Here is a 17,967-nt window from a genome sequence, read left to right on the forward strand (position 1 = left end):
GTTACCCGGTAAATGTACCACCTGGTTAAAGTGTATGTCTTCAGGGATTGTGATGTAAATGAAACTACAGTTCAACAGAAATGTTTTTAACTTTATTATAGCAATTATGTGGCCGAAATGATTCCCTTGCGATGTGCAGATCAAATTCTATCCAATACAGCAATAAGAATGTATAATTATTCAAAAATATTAAAAATCTCTGACTGTATGTAAAGGGGTACACAGTTGAGGCTTATAGGCGGGACAGGGCTGTTTTCACACTTTGCCAGTGGCGTCGTACTTATACAGCAACTGTTACAGTTGAAATTCAAATACTATTCACTAGTATATACAACATACAATGTTGTATGGGTAAATTTGTTGCAGTATTACGTTAAAATCATGCATAGGGAATAAGTTGCGATGACTTTCGATAAAGCCTCTACTTGACGCCATATTCATTGCCTTCACTTTTTCTTAAATAAAACGAACGAGTATTTTTTTAAACTTCAACAATCCATAATTAAAGGTACAAGGGAAATACATATTTCCAGGTGAATGCTTTCAGTTTTGCTACTATACAAGTATTTATCCTTGACACAATCGAAATACTTCCGATATTAAACCGTTTTTTTATTGTAAGCGATGTGACAGGTGTTTTTTTGTGGTAAGCGATGTGACAGGTGCTTTTTTCATTGTGAACGATGTGACAGGTGTTTTTTAGGTGCTGTACATTTATTCAGCAGATGAGAATCTATTTTGTTTTGCTTCAAATAAAGTATATTGTAGGTCCTTTTTGTTACACAGGGAATTTGCATAGAATGGGTTTAAGTTCCGCAGACCTAATACAAATTACATGCAAATTAATATATTTTATACAAGTGGAAAATTATTTTCTTCGATAGAGAGGTTGTCGTTAATTACGCATGTGTGAAAAATTACTTTGCAAACATGGATACAATGAGAAATTACATGACAAGTTTAAAGACAATCACACACGTTAATAAAAGGTTACTGTTCAAGAGACGATTTTTACAAATAATAATGTACTGTTACGAACTTCAGTAAGATGAAACACAGAAAGTCTCAAATGCCACTGAAGAGTATAGTCTCGTCAGATATCTAACCAGGCAACGTTTACCCTTGAAATTCAACATTAATTTTACATGGACATCAGAAGAACAAAAACATAGCGGAACTGCCAATGACAGCTTGTCAGCGTATTGGCGAGACCAAAATCTGTGAGAATGTGAGAAGAAATGTATCACATCCCATCTTTTGAATCATCATTTAAAAGGGAAGTTGCACAGAATTAAAAATTACAGTTATTTGTACGAATCGAAAACTATCACCCTAACTTTAATTACCAGTGCCATGCTCTTCGTTGTACTGCACGAAAAAGCGCTCGTATTCGCTGAGTTGGTGCCAGAATCCCGGATTGGGGTTGGCTTGGGGACGGACTGTACGGATTCGTCTCATGGAGTCCTTCAGGGACATGCTGCAGTATTTGATCAGATAACCCGCACATACGCTGACAGATCGGCTCACTCCGCCCAAGCAATGTACGAGCGTTCTTCCTCCATTTTGCTGCACGTGATGTATTTTGTCCACGCAGCTGTCCAGATAAGTTAACAGATCCGCGTTTTCGTCGTCAAACATGTAAACGTGCATGTAATCTAAGGGGAAGTCTAAAGAATCCGTTTTCATTGAAGGCAACTCTTCAGCTGTGTTTATAACACAGGTTATATTGTACTCTTTTAGCACATCCGCTTGAATCGAGTTGTAACCTGAAACGTAAAGGTAGTCTGTAACCCTTGCCAGGTCCGCCATGCCTGCCTCCTGAAATGATTAAACAACACACACGTTACAAAAATGGCAGCTGTAAAAAAAAAACAATTTGTTTAAACTTCGTTCACAATATTATTCACAGATTTATTTTATAAATGTTAGATGCGACAAACAGCTGATTGAGTCATTCTGCTTGTTGGTCGGTCAAGTAGTCTGTCTGTCTGTCGGTCAGAATGTCTATCTGTTTTTATGTCGATTAGTTACTCTGTCTATTGGTCAGTTACTCTGTCTGTCGGTCAGTGAGTCTTCTGTGTGTGGGTCATTTAGTCTGTCGGTCGGTCGGTTTATCTGTCTGTCTGCCGGTCGCTCAGATAGTCTGTCGGTCGGTCGATCAGTTAGTCTGTCTGTTGATCGGTCAGTTAGTGCGTCTGTCGGTCGGACAATGGGTCTATCGGTCGTTCGGTCGGTCAGTCAATCGTTTTTTGTACATTTTATCTTTTAACATGGAACACTTATAGAAAGATGTGCCTCTTACAAAACATCAAACTTTTGCCAAACGTCACAGCTATAGAGAAGTCGCGATGGTTAATAAAAAAACTGTCATGACTGGATAATATCAAAATGGTTACATCTCAAAGGTTCCAGAACCAATTAATGTGTTCGAGAAACAATATAGGACCGGAAAGAGATCAGATATGACGGAGATCCCCAACCACATTAATTCACATTAAATGTTCCCTCGGCACAATATTTGTGCTATCTTAGTCTGTAATCTACATTTAACAAAATATTATGTTAACTAGTTTCATTTAAAAAAAACCATTACAGCTGGTCCCTATCTTTGTCTTGTCCACGGCGTCATGCCGGTAAAGCCTGCTGGGACTATGTATTGAAAAGCCCTGCAAAGCATTTCCGAATGCATGCATATGGCCTACTCACTGTGAAAATCATATGGTAAAACAGTTTAATAGCAAATATTTTGACAGATACCGGAATTGTATCCTTGAAAAGCGTAAGTGTACGGCATAGCGACTGGCCGATACGATGACCAATTTTTTCTCACATACATGTCACCGTAGATGACGCAAACGAGCTCCCGTCTGGCTCGTCTGACACGGTCTGGACATCCATGGAATTATGGTAGTACCAGTGGAGAATTTGGCACGGTTTCGCAGTCCACAGACTATGAGTTTGAATAGCCAAGTCGAGCGATACCAGCTGCGACACGACAACCCACGCAGTCCGGCCGGTGGATTGTGAGTTGCAGTGACGAGAACAGTCTAACAGTCTATCACTCAACACCGGTGAAAGTAACAATCGAGCTAATCTTTTATGTTTTGAAAAAGTATCACCGGCAGAAATAAGTAAGAATTGAATTATATTATACAGAAACGAGTGATTGGTAACACAGATATGCCAATTTCAATTTTGTCTGGGTTCCCATTATGGGCTTCAACGTATAGCATGGTGTTGGGTATCGCGCGCGCAGAGGCCTTTATAAGGCGAGGAGTAACCTTTAACAGAAGAAAGCCTTGTAGCCTCCTGGCTCTTGTAGGGCAAGGCTAGCGGCTCCCTACAGTTCGTGTCAAAGCCTGCTGTTTCAAACAAGCAAGTAACTGAACAACTTCTGTATTTCGGGAGTGAAAATCCGGACTTCTTCCTTCGACCTTTTTGTAGGCATGCCTGAATTAGCAAATCACATATGACTATGATCCAGTACTCCGTAATCAAAGGGTGTTTGTGATGAGATCTGGTCAATATTTTACCCAATCTGTGACATTTTAGGCCATATGTTTAACTTTACAATATCCTGTGCTGTGTTACTGCAGTTGCACGTGAAATCTGAGCATGGAATAATCTGGATATTAGTTGTAAAAGTATAACGATTGTTTCCTGCTATCTATGTTGTACACATAGACAAGCCTCACATGCCTACTAGCGAATATATTGCCGTGGTGTCACAATGTGGAGTAGATTTCTCTGATGTTTCATCACCAAATTCTACATTTTTCTTCCCCTTTGGACATTTTAAACGATCGGAATCGATTCAGGAGACATGAAATTATCTATGTACAGTTTGGGAGGCCAAGCGCTGGGGTTCAACTTTAAACACCCACCCCCGAAATTTGTCAAATTTCTCGAAGACACAGCCATAATGAAACATACCAGAAGTCCGATTACTTTCGAGATGCATGGCTTCCTTCAAATGCCAGGCAATTAAACTTTGATAATGAGACTTGGAGAATATTTATTCTATTAATAATTTATTAATATTTTATATTTATTATATTTTTTCATTGTTGTTTAATGCCATCCTGTGAGTCGTAATCTAGAGTTTTTCGGTATAGATGCTTTTTAACAACGTTCTGGCATGTACATGATTCCCCATGCAGTGACTCAGAAGAAACAGATTTCCATCCCAGCGAGAAGTGTTGTAACCCTGATCATCAACTCTTGTAAAATAGATGGATCAATGGATCGTGTCAGGAAGGGATGTCGCTGTATTCTTTGACTTTCAATCAGACGTTGGAGGCACAACAGCCGTGTTGTTCTCGAAAGAATGGCGAAGACTGCCGTGAGTCATGTGTAAGTTTCGGTATAAATACGTATGCCTGGAAGAGCTTACATGACAGTTCGCCACTGTTGACAAACTTTTGAAAATTGCATTTGCTTGAGGAATTGAATCATTGCCAAACAAATTCCATAAAACATTTCGCTCAAACGTGATTGGTGTAGGTCTTCTCCTTTACATCACTCCAAGGTTTCATCATTTCGCCCTAACGTTTTCAAAAACATGGAAACCATAAAAATGCAGATATTTATGAATAATGAAACGTTTGCCACTGGAAGCTCATCAATAAAACGCTGTCATTACTTTCTCTGGCTGTTCAAATCATTATTTTTATAAAGAAAGGAAATAGGCTACAATTCTATTTGAAAGCAATTTAGCGCACGAGATAGGGGATTGTGTACGTACAAACCCAAATCCACCCAACCGCCCTCCCAAACTAACGGTTTGTAGAGCCTTGGTGATTGTTTCTAAGCGGTTGGACACGCTCGGGTGGGGTTGTCGCAGTTTACTTTCGTTGACGACCACTTGTCATCAACCAATAACCCAATATGACCCGAAAGTATTTGTGTCACTCGTAGAAAGTTCGACAGTAACTTGTCAAAGGTAGGTAGTATATCCCGGGCCAGTATGCTTTTCTCCACCTCTAACACCAATCGGCAACGCTCTAGGGGAAAATTCTTGAGCCTGGAGTTAGGCAACAAAGAATCCATCTATGAATTTTATGAACTTGGGATCTATACTATATAATTCCCTTAACAAAGGTCATATTATAAAAGAACAATGTTCACTTATTGGCACGATGAGTTACTTTAAACGCGACAACATGTCTTTTAGAATTGAATGCTTTCATGTGGAGAGCTTTTTGAGTCCATTCCATCACAAGATAGGATAAGAGTGTCGAACAGAGTACTGTAACACGGATGTTAAAATCCACACAGAGAATCAAATTTCACCAAATGAAGCTTTTCAAAATGTGTCGATAAACTGTGTTGGGTTTATTCCTTCAGTCATACTAGAAAATACGGGCTGTATAGCTTTAACTTCCTGTACTGAGCCATGTTGAACGATAATCAATGGAACTGTCAGAACGGTGAGGCTGTAGCCATAACAAAGTCATGACTTGCGATAACAATAAATCTGCAATGTCATCGTCAACTTGAAACGATAAATACAAAGACTACACCACTGGGAGCAAAACCAGAGCAAGGACGATGGTGTGATTGTTGGCAAATGGCCACATAGAGCCGGTGAAACCAGGCCTTTTTGTCTATTTACCTGAGTTAATGGTTTTCTAACGTTCCTGTAAATGTTTAAACAGTAACAAATTACACATCCTCTAGCAGAAGTGGGTAAACATTCTGTGATTTTCGATGTATTAGACGTTACTGATCTAGAATTACTAAAACTTTACCATAGCAACACGAATGTGAAATAATCAATCGAACATGTCAAATCGGCCGGGTCAAAATGGAAATGGAACAACAAATCGATCATGTCAACGTGACAATAATCTGGTCATGAAAATTTGGTTGTAAAACATAAAACTTTATCGTGCTGATACAAAAATCAAATAGAAAATACTGATTAAAAATAGCTAATAACTCACAAATGGGCGATAATTGTTACTTTTGTGACGATAGATTATCAAAGAAACGATGTTCTAGCTCTTTGTTTCATTACCTTGCCAAAAGACGGTGCCAATGTTCCTAAGAAGTCTAAACCACATTTCATTTCCAATTCATGGGACAAGACGGCACTATCATCATCAATATCTTTTTTCCTTTCCAAAATAGAATTATAACCTGAAAACGCTTCCATCTAGCAATTTTATTCCCATCAGTGTCATTCTCTATGGATGATCTACGTTATATTCTCTTTTAAGATGTAAATTTTATATTTTTTTCTGACATTCAAATAATTACATATACACTTTGACGATGGCAGCTAAATAGGGATCGTAATCCAATTGACTTTTTTAAGTATTATAGTTTTGCTACAGGTGTCAAGAAAGAAGGTATTGGCCGACATTCTGATTCTGGCGAAAAGGGCCTGTCTTTTACAGTTGTTGTGTATTTAAGAAAACACAACTGTATTCCAAGTGCAAGAACTATTCAAATGTTTTAATAACCAGCTCAAGAATATCTTTGTCCATGTGTTCCAAATATATTCAACATATTAATATCATCGTGTACAAAATCTCTATTTACATGGATGTATATTGTACAATAGCATTACCATTTCTCATTGTTTGTGCTGAATTATATGTAAATATATGACACGGTGACGGCATTTATGGATTATACTTTGACAAATTTGATGACAAATAATCTGAAACCGAATTTCTGCCTTTTGGGAGAAATTGCTGCGAAATGTGCTAATGCACTGTCTACTCATGCAAATATCTGGGGTATAAAACATATTTCTGACGTCACTACTCCAAAATATGACCCATAATGTCGATCTTTGAATTTGTCCGCATTTTTTGTCCAAAAATATTTAAAAAGTTAAGTATAAAGTTATGTTTGGACATGGTTTTCGATGGTATTTCTACTGGCGCAGGCTTTATTTTCTGGTTTACTTGCAATTTAATTTCTCTGAAAACCAGCCATTGCTGTTCACCTTTGTTTAGTCCTCTACTGGACGTTAAGATACAAATCCCACGTAACTCTGATAGGAGTCAAATCTGAATTTAATCCTTCGACTCTATGTCTCACATCTGCAGACGAAGAAGTATTAACCGTTACGCAATCACAGAGACTGATTCCTAATCAAGGAAATGTCGATGGCGGCATGATTTGTCCGACAAATACCTTGCAGGATTTCGATGTAATAGCTTTATTTATTTATTCATTGATTGACTAGATTGGCATTTTGCGCCATACTTATAGACCTGCACAGGTCTGACGAGGGAAAGTCTGTCAGCAACCTGCAGATGACTATGGGTTTCCCTCGGGCTCTATAGGATTTCTTCCCACCATAATTTTGTTCGTCTTTGTATTAGTGAAATACTTTTGAGAGCGACGAATCACCAATCAAAAAAATAAATAAATAAGTCAGTAAATACATAAATCGAAAACTGCACCACAACCATATACCGGTACTCTGATTCTACTGTGGGAGTTAACTCGCCTCCCAACCATAGAGAGCTCAAAGGTCACGGCCGGACTGTCTTCAAACAGAAACCCTCATTTACTGCTGATTTAGCCTATACTTACATGTATATCAAAACAATCATAGGCTTACACCCAGAAGTCATTTGTTTTATCTAGTTGTCTACCCCTCAGTGAAACAATAATGAGAAAGCCAAATAAACCGCATCGGGTCCAAAATAAATGACATGTTGACTAAATGACCAAAGAGGCCATTTTAATGATAGATATTTATTTATTGATCTTTGGCAAACAGTTTGTAGAAATTCTAGTGCTGTTGTAGACATCACCTGAGCTACATTTGTATCGGCCTCGGAATCCATGTTAGACATTAGCGGCAAAATGTAAGCAGTTACACGCTTATTCTAGTACATGGCGCAGTCTGCTTTATTAATTTTCTTCCAAAATGTCAGCCGTGGAGTAGCCCAAACGTACTTTAAATCAAGAACAAATTAGTTTTAAACAGATACAAAATCAAGTTTGCACTCAATCTCCAAAAGTCATTGATGACCTAACATTTTCATGTATTATATTGACGTATTGTTAAAAGTAAAATACAGCAGATTGTAAAGTAATTGTGTTTTTTGGTCAGATCGATAATTTCCCAAAGGGTCATCATGACCTTCCCACCGAGGCCAGCAAGTATATATGCCTGGAATACAAATACAGTGTTCGTACATTCAAACACATTTTACATGCTGTCGCTGTAAGTTCATGCTGACTTCCCCTCCGTCCATACGTGGGAAGGTATGGCAACAACCTGCTGTCGGCCATGGGTTTCTACCGGGCTTTGCCCAGTTGCCTCCAACATGAGATTAAGATAAACGTCTACCTTAATCCCAGCTCCAATCATAATGCTGACCGCCGTTTTATAAGTGAAATATTCTTGAATTCGACCGAAAACATAAATCAAATAAATAGATTTAAAAAAAGATTTTACATGATAAAATCGATTGCAGACATATTGCTAAATGAAGTCTTCAGATAAAGCCTTTAAGAAGACGTCAAAGTTCATGATGTTCCAGGGTAGTGTGTGTAGCTAAAATATACACGTAAGTCAATCTGACTTTATGTGAGAACTTATCATATGTTGATTATATCAATCAAATGCGTGTAAGCCAGAAAAATGTCATTATATTATTCTACCAGTATAAATAAAAACAAAACCTTTCTCATTTTCTAAACCGTTGTGGTCAAATTACATTTTCGAACTGCTGCTGTCATCATCACGGGAACTTCTTATACCTCTTTTCCACAGCAGAAAAAATATTTTAGCCAATCAGTATATATACATTTACATCTTTACCTATGTGTATACATTGAACTATGCGGCCATTACCTAGAAGATGGCAGTTGTCATTTACATCTGTTATATACGCACAGCACTGTTAACCGACAGAACCAGTGACGTCAGACATGTACCGACAACTCATCATCGATGCCTTCACTCCACAGTATTAGGTTCACACAGCACTTTATGACAGTGAATTCAATTATTTATCCACAAGTTGATGCTTGAATAAATATGTGATTAACTAAATGCTCTAAATCGTTCATTTCCCACTTTGCATGTGAAGTAAAAGAATTAACAACAAGAGGCTGTGTAGCACACAGATCATCCTTATTCCAATAACCATACGTTAATATATCACCAAACTAAAAACCTACGCTTTGGGACAAGGTGAACAATCCTGACACAAGGCTGAAGTCAAGAGTGAGTACTTGGGGGTTTAACGTCGTACTTAACAATTTCTCAGTCATATGATGACGAAGGAGTCCTTAGAGTGCCTGTAATGTGCCTCCTTGTTGCAGGACGGATTTCCAACGCTCTTTTATCTAGTGCTGCTTCACTAAGACGCCTTACCGAAGGCAAGTAGGCCGCCCCACCCGCGACATTATACTGAAGTTACAACTCGACCCAGAATTGACCTTGGATCTACCACTGAAGTCAATATGAATGGGGTATATTTTCTTATGTTCAGGCCAAATCACCGGTAATAGTTGGATGTTACGTTGTTTGTTCACCCCCACATCGTTGACACTACACAGCTTCTGATCGAAGTACTTTGGGCGGCAAAGAATCCAAGTTTTCTAACATCGTCTTTCAGTTCTTTACTGCTCGTCCAATACACAGACAATGATCGTGTGGCGTGCATAATGCGTTATACCGTTCAAATAAACACTTTGAAGAATACATATGGGATTGCTTTTCCATCCATAGTCAACTTAGGACGTAGACAAAGTGTATACAAGGCAAGAGTTAAAACCAGAAGCGTGAAGCTGGGTAATCAGAAACACAAAGACGCCGCCAAAACTAGGAACATATGTCCACCGGGAATTCAACAGACGTCTGACTACTTCCACGGACTCCTTTCCTGACGCCAAGCAATTATCCTGAACATTTGGACTCAGAGTCATAAGATTTTCCTAAAGGTTTTCTTTTGTGGTTTTAATGGTTTCAACGATAGAGTAGAGCACAGGGGAAATAATTTTGACTGCACCATGGCATCTCAGTTACAGTCTGTTACATTAAACACAATCTTGTGACCTGTATACAATAAATAACATGAGTTTCATGAATATTTGATTGCCCTTCCAGGAGGAGCTGTATGAATGAATGAATGAATAAATGAATGAATGAATACACGAATTTCTGAACTTAATGATCATGGCTTAACGTGTCATCGGCAAGATTTTAATTGAAAATCGCCCAATTCGCTTCACAAAAGTGAAGGGATCACAAATAATGACAGAGCTGTTAGCTGGAGTTAAAAGCAATGTTTATGACGTTTACCGTCTGTCACCAATTAAATAAATAGATAAATAAGTCAGTAAATAAATAAATAAACAAAACAAAAAAATAACTGCAGCGCAACCATACACTCCGATTCTGCTGTTGTAAAACCCTCTCCAAACCATAGAGAGCTGAACCGTCACGATCGGACTGTCTTTTAACAGAAACCCTCAAAACGCCTGATTTAGCCTGCACTTATATCAAAACAATTATAGGCTGACGCCCATAGGTCCCTGCTTTTATCTGGTTGTCTATGCCTTAGTGTAACAATAATAGGAAAGCCAAATCAACTGCATCGCAACTGAATTCAACGACACGTTGATTGATTGACCTCTGAGACATTTTTAATAATATTTATCTTTTGGTCATTTGCAAACTTTGTGGAAATTCCGTTCATCGGAAGTGAGAGAAGAATTCAATGTTATTGTAAATCTCAGCACAGCTAAGTGTATAGATGAACCCGAGTCCATGTTAGATATGGAAAAAATCAAATTTTCATATATTACATTTACATTTACATTTTTTTAAATACAGCCCATTGCTACCGGTGTTCGGAGACCGTGTTTAGCTGGAAATGTTACATTGACAACTGAACAATTGCGTTTCTTTGTCAGATCGATTAGTTTCTCAATAGGGGCCATCATGACATTTCCAGTTTCCAGTCCTTGTACATTCTAAAAGGTTTTACATGATGAAATCGATTTCAGACGAAGTGTTAAGAAGACACCGAAGTTCATGTAATGGTATGTAAAGCTAAAATATACATGTAAGTCAATCTGACTTTGTGGGAGAAATTATAATATCGGTCAATTGCGTGCAAGCCTAACAAAATTTAATTAATATTAATTAATTATATAAAACTTTTCTGAATTTTTACACTGCTGTATATGCCAATCACAGTTTTGAACTATTGCTGTCATCAGGGAAACATCTTATACCTTTTCTCCACATCAGAATGAGATCATTTTTTAGCATATCCGTACACGTGCATTTAGATATTTATTGATAGACCATTTTATTCGTATTAATTATACATGTATACACATACCACTAATTACCGGAGAAACCAGCGACGTCACACACATGTACCTACAATTCATCATCGAAACCTTCACTCCAAATATTAGGGTCACACAGAACGCTTTGTGGCAGTGACTTCAATTATTCATCCTAAAGATGGCGCTTGAATAAATATGTGATTAACTAACTGCTCCAAAAACTCTAATACCCAGTCTACTTGTCAAGAAAGAGAAGTCGTAGCGTGCCAGCGTTCCATGTTCCAGTAATCATGCACTATTACATTACTAACCTGGAAGCCTACACTATGGTGTAAGGAGCACAACCTTGACACTTAACGCACTATTACTTTACTAACCTGGAAGCCTACGCTATGGTGTAAGGAGCACAACCTTGACACCAAACGCACTATTACATTACTAACCTGGAAGCCTACACTATGGTGTAAGGAGCACAACCTTGACACCAAACGCACTATTACATTACTAACCTGGAAGCCTACACTATGGTGTAAGGAGCACAACCTTGACACTTAACGCACTATTACATTACTAACCTGGAAGCCTACACTATGGTGTAAGGAGCACAACCTTGACACTTAACGCACTATTACATTACTAACCTGGAAGCCTACACTATGGTGTAAGGAGCACAACCTTGACACTTAACGCACTATTACATTACTAACCTGGAAGCCTACGCTATGGTGTAAGGAGCACAACCTTGACACTAAACACAGTATTATTTATTTATTTGTTTGTTTATTTGATTGGTGTTTTACGCCGTACTCAAGAATATTTCACTTATACGACGGTGGCCAGTATAATGGTGGGAGGAAACCGGGCAGTCCCCGGGGGAAACCCACGACCATCCGCAGGTCGCTGAAAGACCTTCCCACTTACGGCCGGAGAAGAGCTGGACTTGAACTCTCAGCGACCGCATTGGTGAGAGGCTCCTGGGTCATTACGCTGTGCTAGCGCGCTAACCAACTGAGCCACGGAGGCCCCTAAACGCACTATTACATTACTGACCTGGAAGCCCGCGCTAAGGTGCAAGCAGCGCAACCTTGATACTAAACACTCTTATATATCTGGGATTGTTTTTCCAGACACTGTCAACCTAGAACGTAGACGAGGTGTTTACAAGACAAGAGTTAAAACCAGAAGCCGTGATAACGAGAAGCGTGACGAGGGTTAATCAAGAATACCAAGACGCCACCAAAACTATGAACATACATCCACCGGGAATTCAAAAGACGCCAGACTACTTCCATGGATTACTTCCACGACGCCAAGTAATTATCCTGAACAGTTGGACACAGGGTGTGTTTTTCTTAAGGTTTTCTCGTTTGGTTTTAATGGATTGGACGAACTAGTAGAGCAGAGGAGAAACAATTTTGATCCCGCCCTAACTTCTGAATCGCATTTTCCTCCATTAATCACGATTTTGCCACCTGCGTATCAATTTGATTGCCCTTCCGGGAAGATGTGTCTGAATAAATGAATCAATGAATTAATGAATAAATCACATGAATCTATAAAATAAATGATTATGGCTTAACGTCCCATTGGCAATATTTAAATTGAAAACCATTCAATTCCCTTCACAAAGGCCTGGAGGCTTTTAAGAAAACAGCTTAGGTTAAACAGCATATTGAGCTGATATATCTGCAATGCATCTGACGAAGAGCGTGTGGATCACTAGAAGTACATTACAAGCATAAAATGACGAATGTGAATTAATGACTTTAAACCTAAGTAAATGACCATAATTTCTAATTACCTAATTATATAAGTGTAATGAAACAATTATAACTTATTTTGATTCTGTCGATAGGTGGTTTAGACAATAAACATTATCTGTCGTAGGATTCCGCTGGAACGAATGGCATCGTGGGTTAAGAAGTTTTTCTGATGTACCGATTTTTTTCAGTAGTGTGAAGTTGCCACGAATCTCATTCTCAAGCTTGTTTCAATTCGTGGTTCATTCAAGTAAACATAGGTTTAGCTGTATGTATCACTATGATCTACATCAGCAGAGCCGCTGAACCTGATCAGAGCGGAAATCAGTCAGTAAATTTCGGGCCACAAGTTTGTATGACCAACTTTTAGTATTTAACAGGCGTATAACCATTGTAATCTATTATCACAGCCCATATATCGTCTATCTGAAGGCCAAGACCGTGTTATTGTAGAATCCCAAGAAAGCCCCGACGTTCAAGTCCTGAAGAGAAGCCTGCGCATGCGCAGTAATCAGGCCATGTCAGAACGACACGAAAGAAAACGATGAAGTTTGATGGCGCGGCATCCAGCATAGGTTAAGTGTACACAGGCCACCTATTCAATCTAAAGAATACATTTGGGACTGCCTTCTCCGCCAACCTCAGTCATGAGCGTTGAAGAAAACATAGCTATAAGCAGATCCGTGACGGGAATAATAGAATGTTCCTGAAAGTCTGCCAAAGTTAATCGGACTTTCTCTTTGGGAATACCTCTGTATCGGCATTAATTGTGGTTTAGAATGACTCAAACCCCAAAAAATCAAAATGAGCAAACCCTCAGTGGAAATATCACTAAATTAACACCATACTCAAAAAACGCGATCAGGTTAAGTCGTTCCAGCTGTAGTGAAGTCATACCCAACCTCAGTCAATTCGTACACAGTTATATCACGGTACATCAGTAATTTATACATTGATGTAAAAATAGTTCAAAGAGATGGTGCCTTAATTATATTTACACCATATTCCAGCAACAATGAGTTAGGCCTGTAGGCTATATACAAGAGAAACACACTCAGAATAGGTTCGTTCTTACATTCAGTAAAAGGATCAGCCAAGTACTGATCCTGATATCAAGTACTGGTACTGATATCAAGTACTAAGGACTCATCTCTAGCAAACTCTGCTGTGATCAGGAAATATCATACAATGAAGAGAGATTACAGATATGTAAACATACATATCATCATGATATTATGCAATAATTTGATCAATTAAAACTTGTGTACCACTTATCCGGATTTGATCAGGGTTGGAGACTGCAGGATGTGAAATGCCCTGCACTCATCCCACCACATAATTCAACCAGTGACCTGCTTTTTATTCAGGGCGGAAAATGATACCCAAAAATATCGTCTTGGACAGAATTCCAAGGGTCTTTTTCACTTAAAGCTTAAATCGACGTTTAAAACCATAAAAGCCTTAATAACATTTATCAGTTGTGGTTAGACAATTCCAGGCATGAATCTTATTTAACTACTCAAGCACAAATTGAACGGCACTACCTGGTATTTCCCTCATTCACCTTCGTCAGCATGATTTATTTGATTTATTTGATCATCAATACCCAGTGGACAGAAGCGGGTTTCAATTGATATTGATGTATTGATATGTACATATCTCATTGAAATTTAACGCCGTATTTTGCCCTTGTGTGAAATTCATTTGTGCGAATTCCGAGTTTTATGGGTAGAGGAAACTGGGATGCCTTGGGTAATCTGGTTATACATGCATGGATTTCCATCAATTCTTTCAGCGTAAAATCACAAAAAATGAAGACTTATGTCAAGAGCAATCACCGGTGGGGATGCAAACTGGATCTACAGTGCCGCATTAGTGACTGCAATTAAATTATCGATCTGTCTTGGGATCCAAAGGCGTCATCCTCTTCCCTATTGTCGCTCAGGGCAAATATTTCTAACCATATATAGACGAAAACAAGAATCCGATTTTGACTTTGATTGATTATTTACTCGACCGACGATGTTTAGAAAAGAGGTCCTCGTCTTCTTTCTTATCCTGTGTGACAATCACACACTTACATATTCACTTTGGAGTTAAAGAAATTCAATAGGATGGTTGAGATATTCAAGATTTGGCGTTATGGCGTAATCATTCATTCAGTAAGCATCGGGTATCAAATAGTTTTTTCTTTCTTTATATTCAGTGGCGCATTGTAAGAAAAAAATTGATTGTAGCTTAGGTACTAAATGACCTTCGAATGACAATTTGATTTGTGAAATATAACAAGTCATCTGATTCAGATTAAGAGCAGAACCAGGACATCTGTCAACTTAGTGTTATTGTACATGTCTCTCAAATGTGATGACAACACAGCATTTTGACAAATTCTCGGCCAGTAACGTCTAATAAATGCCCAACATGTACATCACTAGGTAAGTGTGACAATTTAACAACAATCATACTGTCGTCACTGCTCTGACTTTAGTCACTATACTGAAGTCTTTTGAGTAATTCTAGGCCAGAGACGTCTAATGAATTACAACTAACTTCACCCCATTTTTTTGACCTAGTTTTGCTTAAGCCATGGTACCAGGGCGCGTGTAATTTGCTACTACTTATGCATTTACATGAACAGGTAGAATAAAACCCTAACTGGGGTACATTGACGAGAGGCCTTTTTTTACCGGCTACGTGTGACAATTTGCCAGCTATCACACTGTAACCGCTGCTCTGATTTTACTCTCTGAGTGTAACATCAACTGCAACTGTACGCGGTTCAGTGTAAAAAATAATTCTATGATACTCAAAATTTATCAGTAATAAGCAATACTCTTGCAGGAGTAAGAAAGATATAATGTCAGTATATGCTTAAAAATGACATTAAGGTCCTACAGTAATAACCTGTGCGTTTTTTAAGGGACCATTGAACGTCTTTAACAAGAAGGAATTGTCAATTGTCTGTTCCCTTTAGCAAGTGTTTAAACACCCATCCCACATGTAAAGAGTTTTTGCTAGTTATGTCCAAAAAATACCATTACTAGTCAGTGTTATGCCTTCACTATTCTTCATACGCGATGACCTTTGCACAATCGTAAAAGCGAACTACTAATCAACGCAAATTTGATTACCACCTTATTTGAGTGGCCAAAAATCAGAGCCAAAACACCAAAGCGAAACCTTGAATAAGACAATCAATTGATAGTTCTGGTCGTGACCGTTTGAAATATTTAGCATTAGGTTCAGTCATTGACAGATCTGTTTACAGATGTTTCACACAAATTTAATGATTTTGTTAGAGTGGATGCTTTATCCTAAAACCATCTTGAGGGAAGGTTTCTGAAAGTATTCCCAAGCCTTTGAAATGTCAGCAACATGATCAAAACTTTTGAACAAATGCCGTTGTAGTTAAGCTAAACAGTGAACAAACATAAACTACAACATCTGACAGTCTGAGTTCACAAACTCGTGACGTCACAAATTGTGTAGGTATAGGCATAACATGATGGAAGTTGATCGCTCATGGAGCGGCAAAAGTCTTATTTGGCGACGAAGAATAATGTATCGCAAGACGACCATTCAATGTAAAAGCAATAAAATGTATATGAAACGTGTTAGTTTTAATTTTCATAAGATAATGTTCTTTAACACAAAAACGTTCAACACGAAAGTGAATTCCAAAGCAAGACACATCATGGAAAAAATCAATAGTCATGCCTGAAGTAAGCCTGCAATGGAATGCTTTATTCTGCTGGCGAACAAGGTCAAGCTTATCTTGACACAGATGTAAGGTATTGCAAACGTACTCGGGTTAAGGCTGTAGCTGATGTTGGGTACATATTATAGGGATTGTTACTGGTTTAAATACAAACTTTTGGGGCCGGCTGTTCAAAACTGTTTTAGGACTTAATACTTAATACTTAACTTTGAGCTATGTCTTCAATTTTGTACTTAGGCCCAAAATAATGGCGTAATAGTGTATGAAGTATGGACTGAATCTGCTGCTCTTATACTTCGATTTTGGACAACTACATCGGCAGCCGATATTAGTCTGCAGTAACCACAAATGAGATGCTGCTGGGCTTGTTGAAACAGCGTAAAGATATATACTCTCTTAAAACGCAAATGTTTTAAATGCTACAAAATACTGAGTTCCAACATTTTAAAATCGTAAAAGAGATGATATTTGCAAGTTATAACGTCCAACATTTTTTAAATTTATAATGCCGAATATAACACTAAAAGATATTACAATCCCTCAGGGGTGAAGTGTGGTACTTTTTAATTCTCCATTTTCCTTTCTTTGATGTCATTTAAACATGAAAAAATGACAAAAAGTATAACTTGTTGTGCACTAAGGTTCTCGTGTTTTCAGTTCCCCATAATTAGAGGGATAAACTCAGTTAATGAGAGAACATTATGGGATATGCTGGCTTCCTCTCCGGCTGTATATGGAAAGGTCTGCCAACTACTTGCGGATGGTCGTGGGTTTCCCCGGGCTCTCCCCAGTTTCCTCCCATCAAAATGCTGCCCGCCGTCGTATAATTGAAATATTGCAGAGTACGGTGTAAACACCAATCAAAATAAATAAAAAAATAAACATGCTGGTAAGAGACAGCCAAGCTGGTGAATTGTTAATACCTCTTGCTACCATTTGTCTAAACTGTGCATTCACTGCTTTCAGCAAACGCACGCAGCATGGTTCTTCACAACCTTATTTTTCACCAACATGAAAATTAGATAAATTTTTCTAAGTACTTTAGAAATCATCATTCTTTTAGCTTTATGAATAGATGCTTAGATATAAATACTCCATCAATATTCTGGGCTACACTATACAAAATACAACAGTTTGCTGAAGGGCGTTTATGAATAAGATGTAGTTACATTACAATAATTTCTCAGCATTTTGTAAACTGTTAAATTT

At 38.2% G+C, this 17,967-nt stretch overlaps 1 protein-coding gene across 1 annotated transcript; it reads right to left on the bottom strand.

The window, feature by feature from the left end:
• Window positions 1–1,338: 1,338 nt before the first annotated feature.
• LOC135466005 (dual specificity protein phosphatase 18-like) lies at window positions 1,339–6,157 on the bottom strand. Its single transcript, XM_064743390.1, has 2 exons — window positions 6,020–6,157; window positions 1,339–1,818 (listed from the first exon to the last, which is right to left on the bottom strand). The coding sequence occupies exons 1-2, from the start codon at window positions 6,155–6,157 to the stop codon at window positions 1,339–1,341; spliced, it is 618 nt and encodes a 205-aa protein (XP_064599460.1).
• Between the last annotated feature and the right edge of the window lie 11,810 nt (window positions 6,158–17,967).

This window comes from Liolophura sinensis, chromosome 5 (genome assembly GCF_032854445.1).
Source record: "Liolophura sinensis isolate JHLJ2023 chromosome 5, CUHK_Ljap_v2, whole genome shotgun sequence".
NCBI classification, from domain to species: domain Eukaryota; kingdom Metazoa; phylum Mollusca; class Polyplacophora; order Chitonida; family Chitonidae; genus Liolophura; species Liolophura sinensis.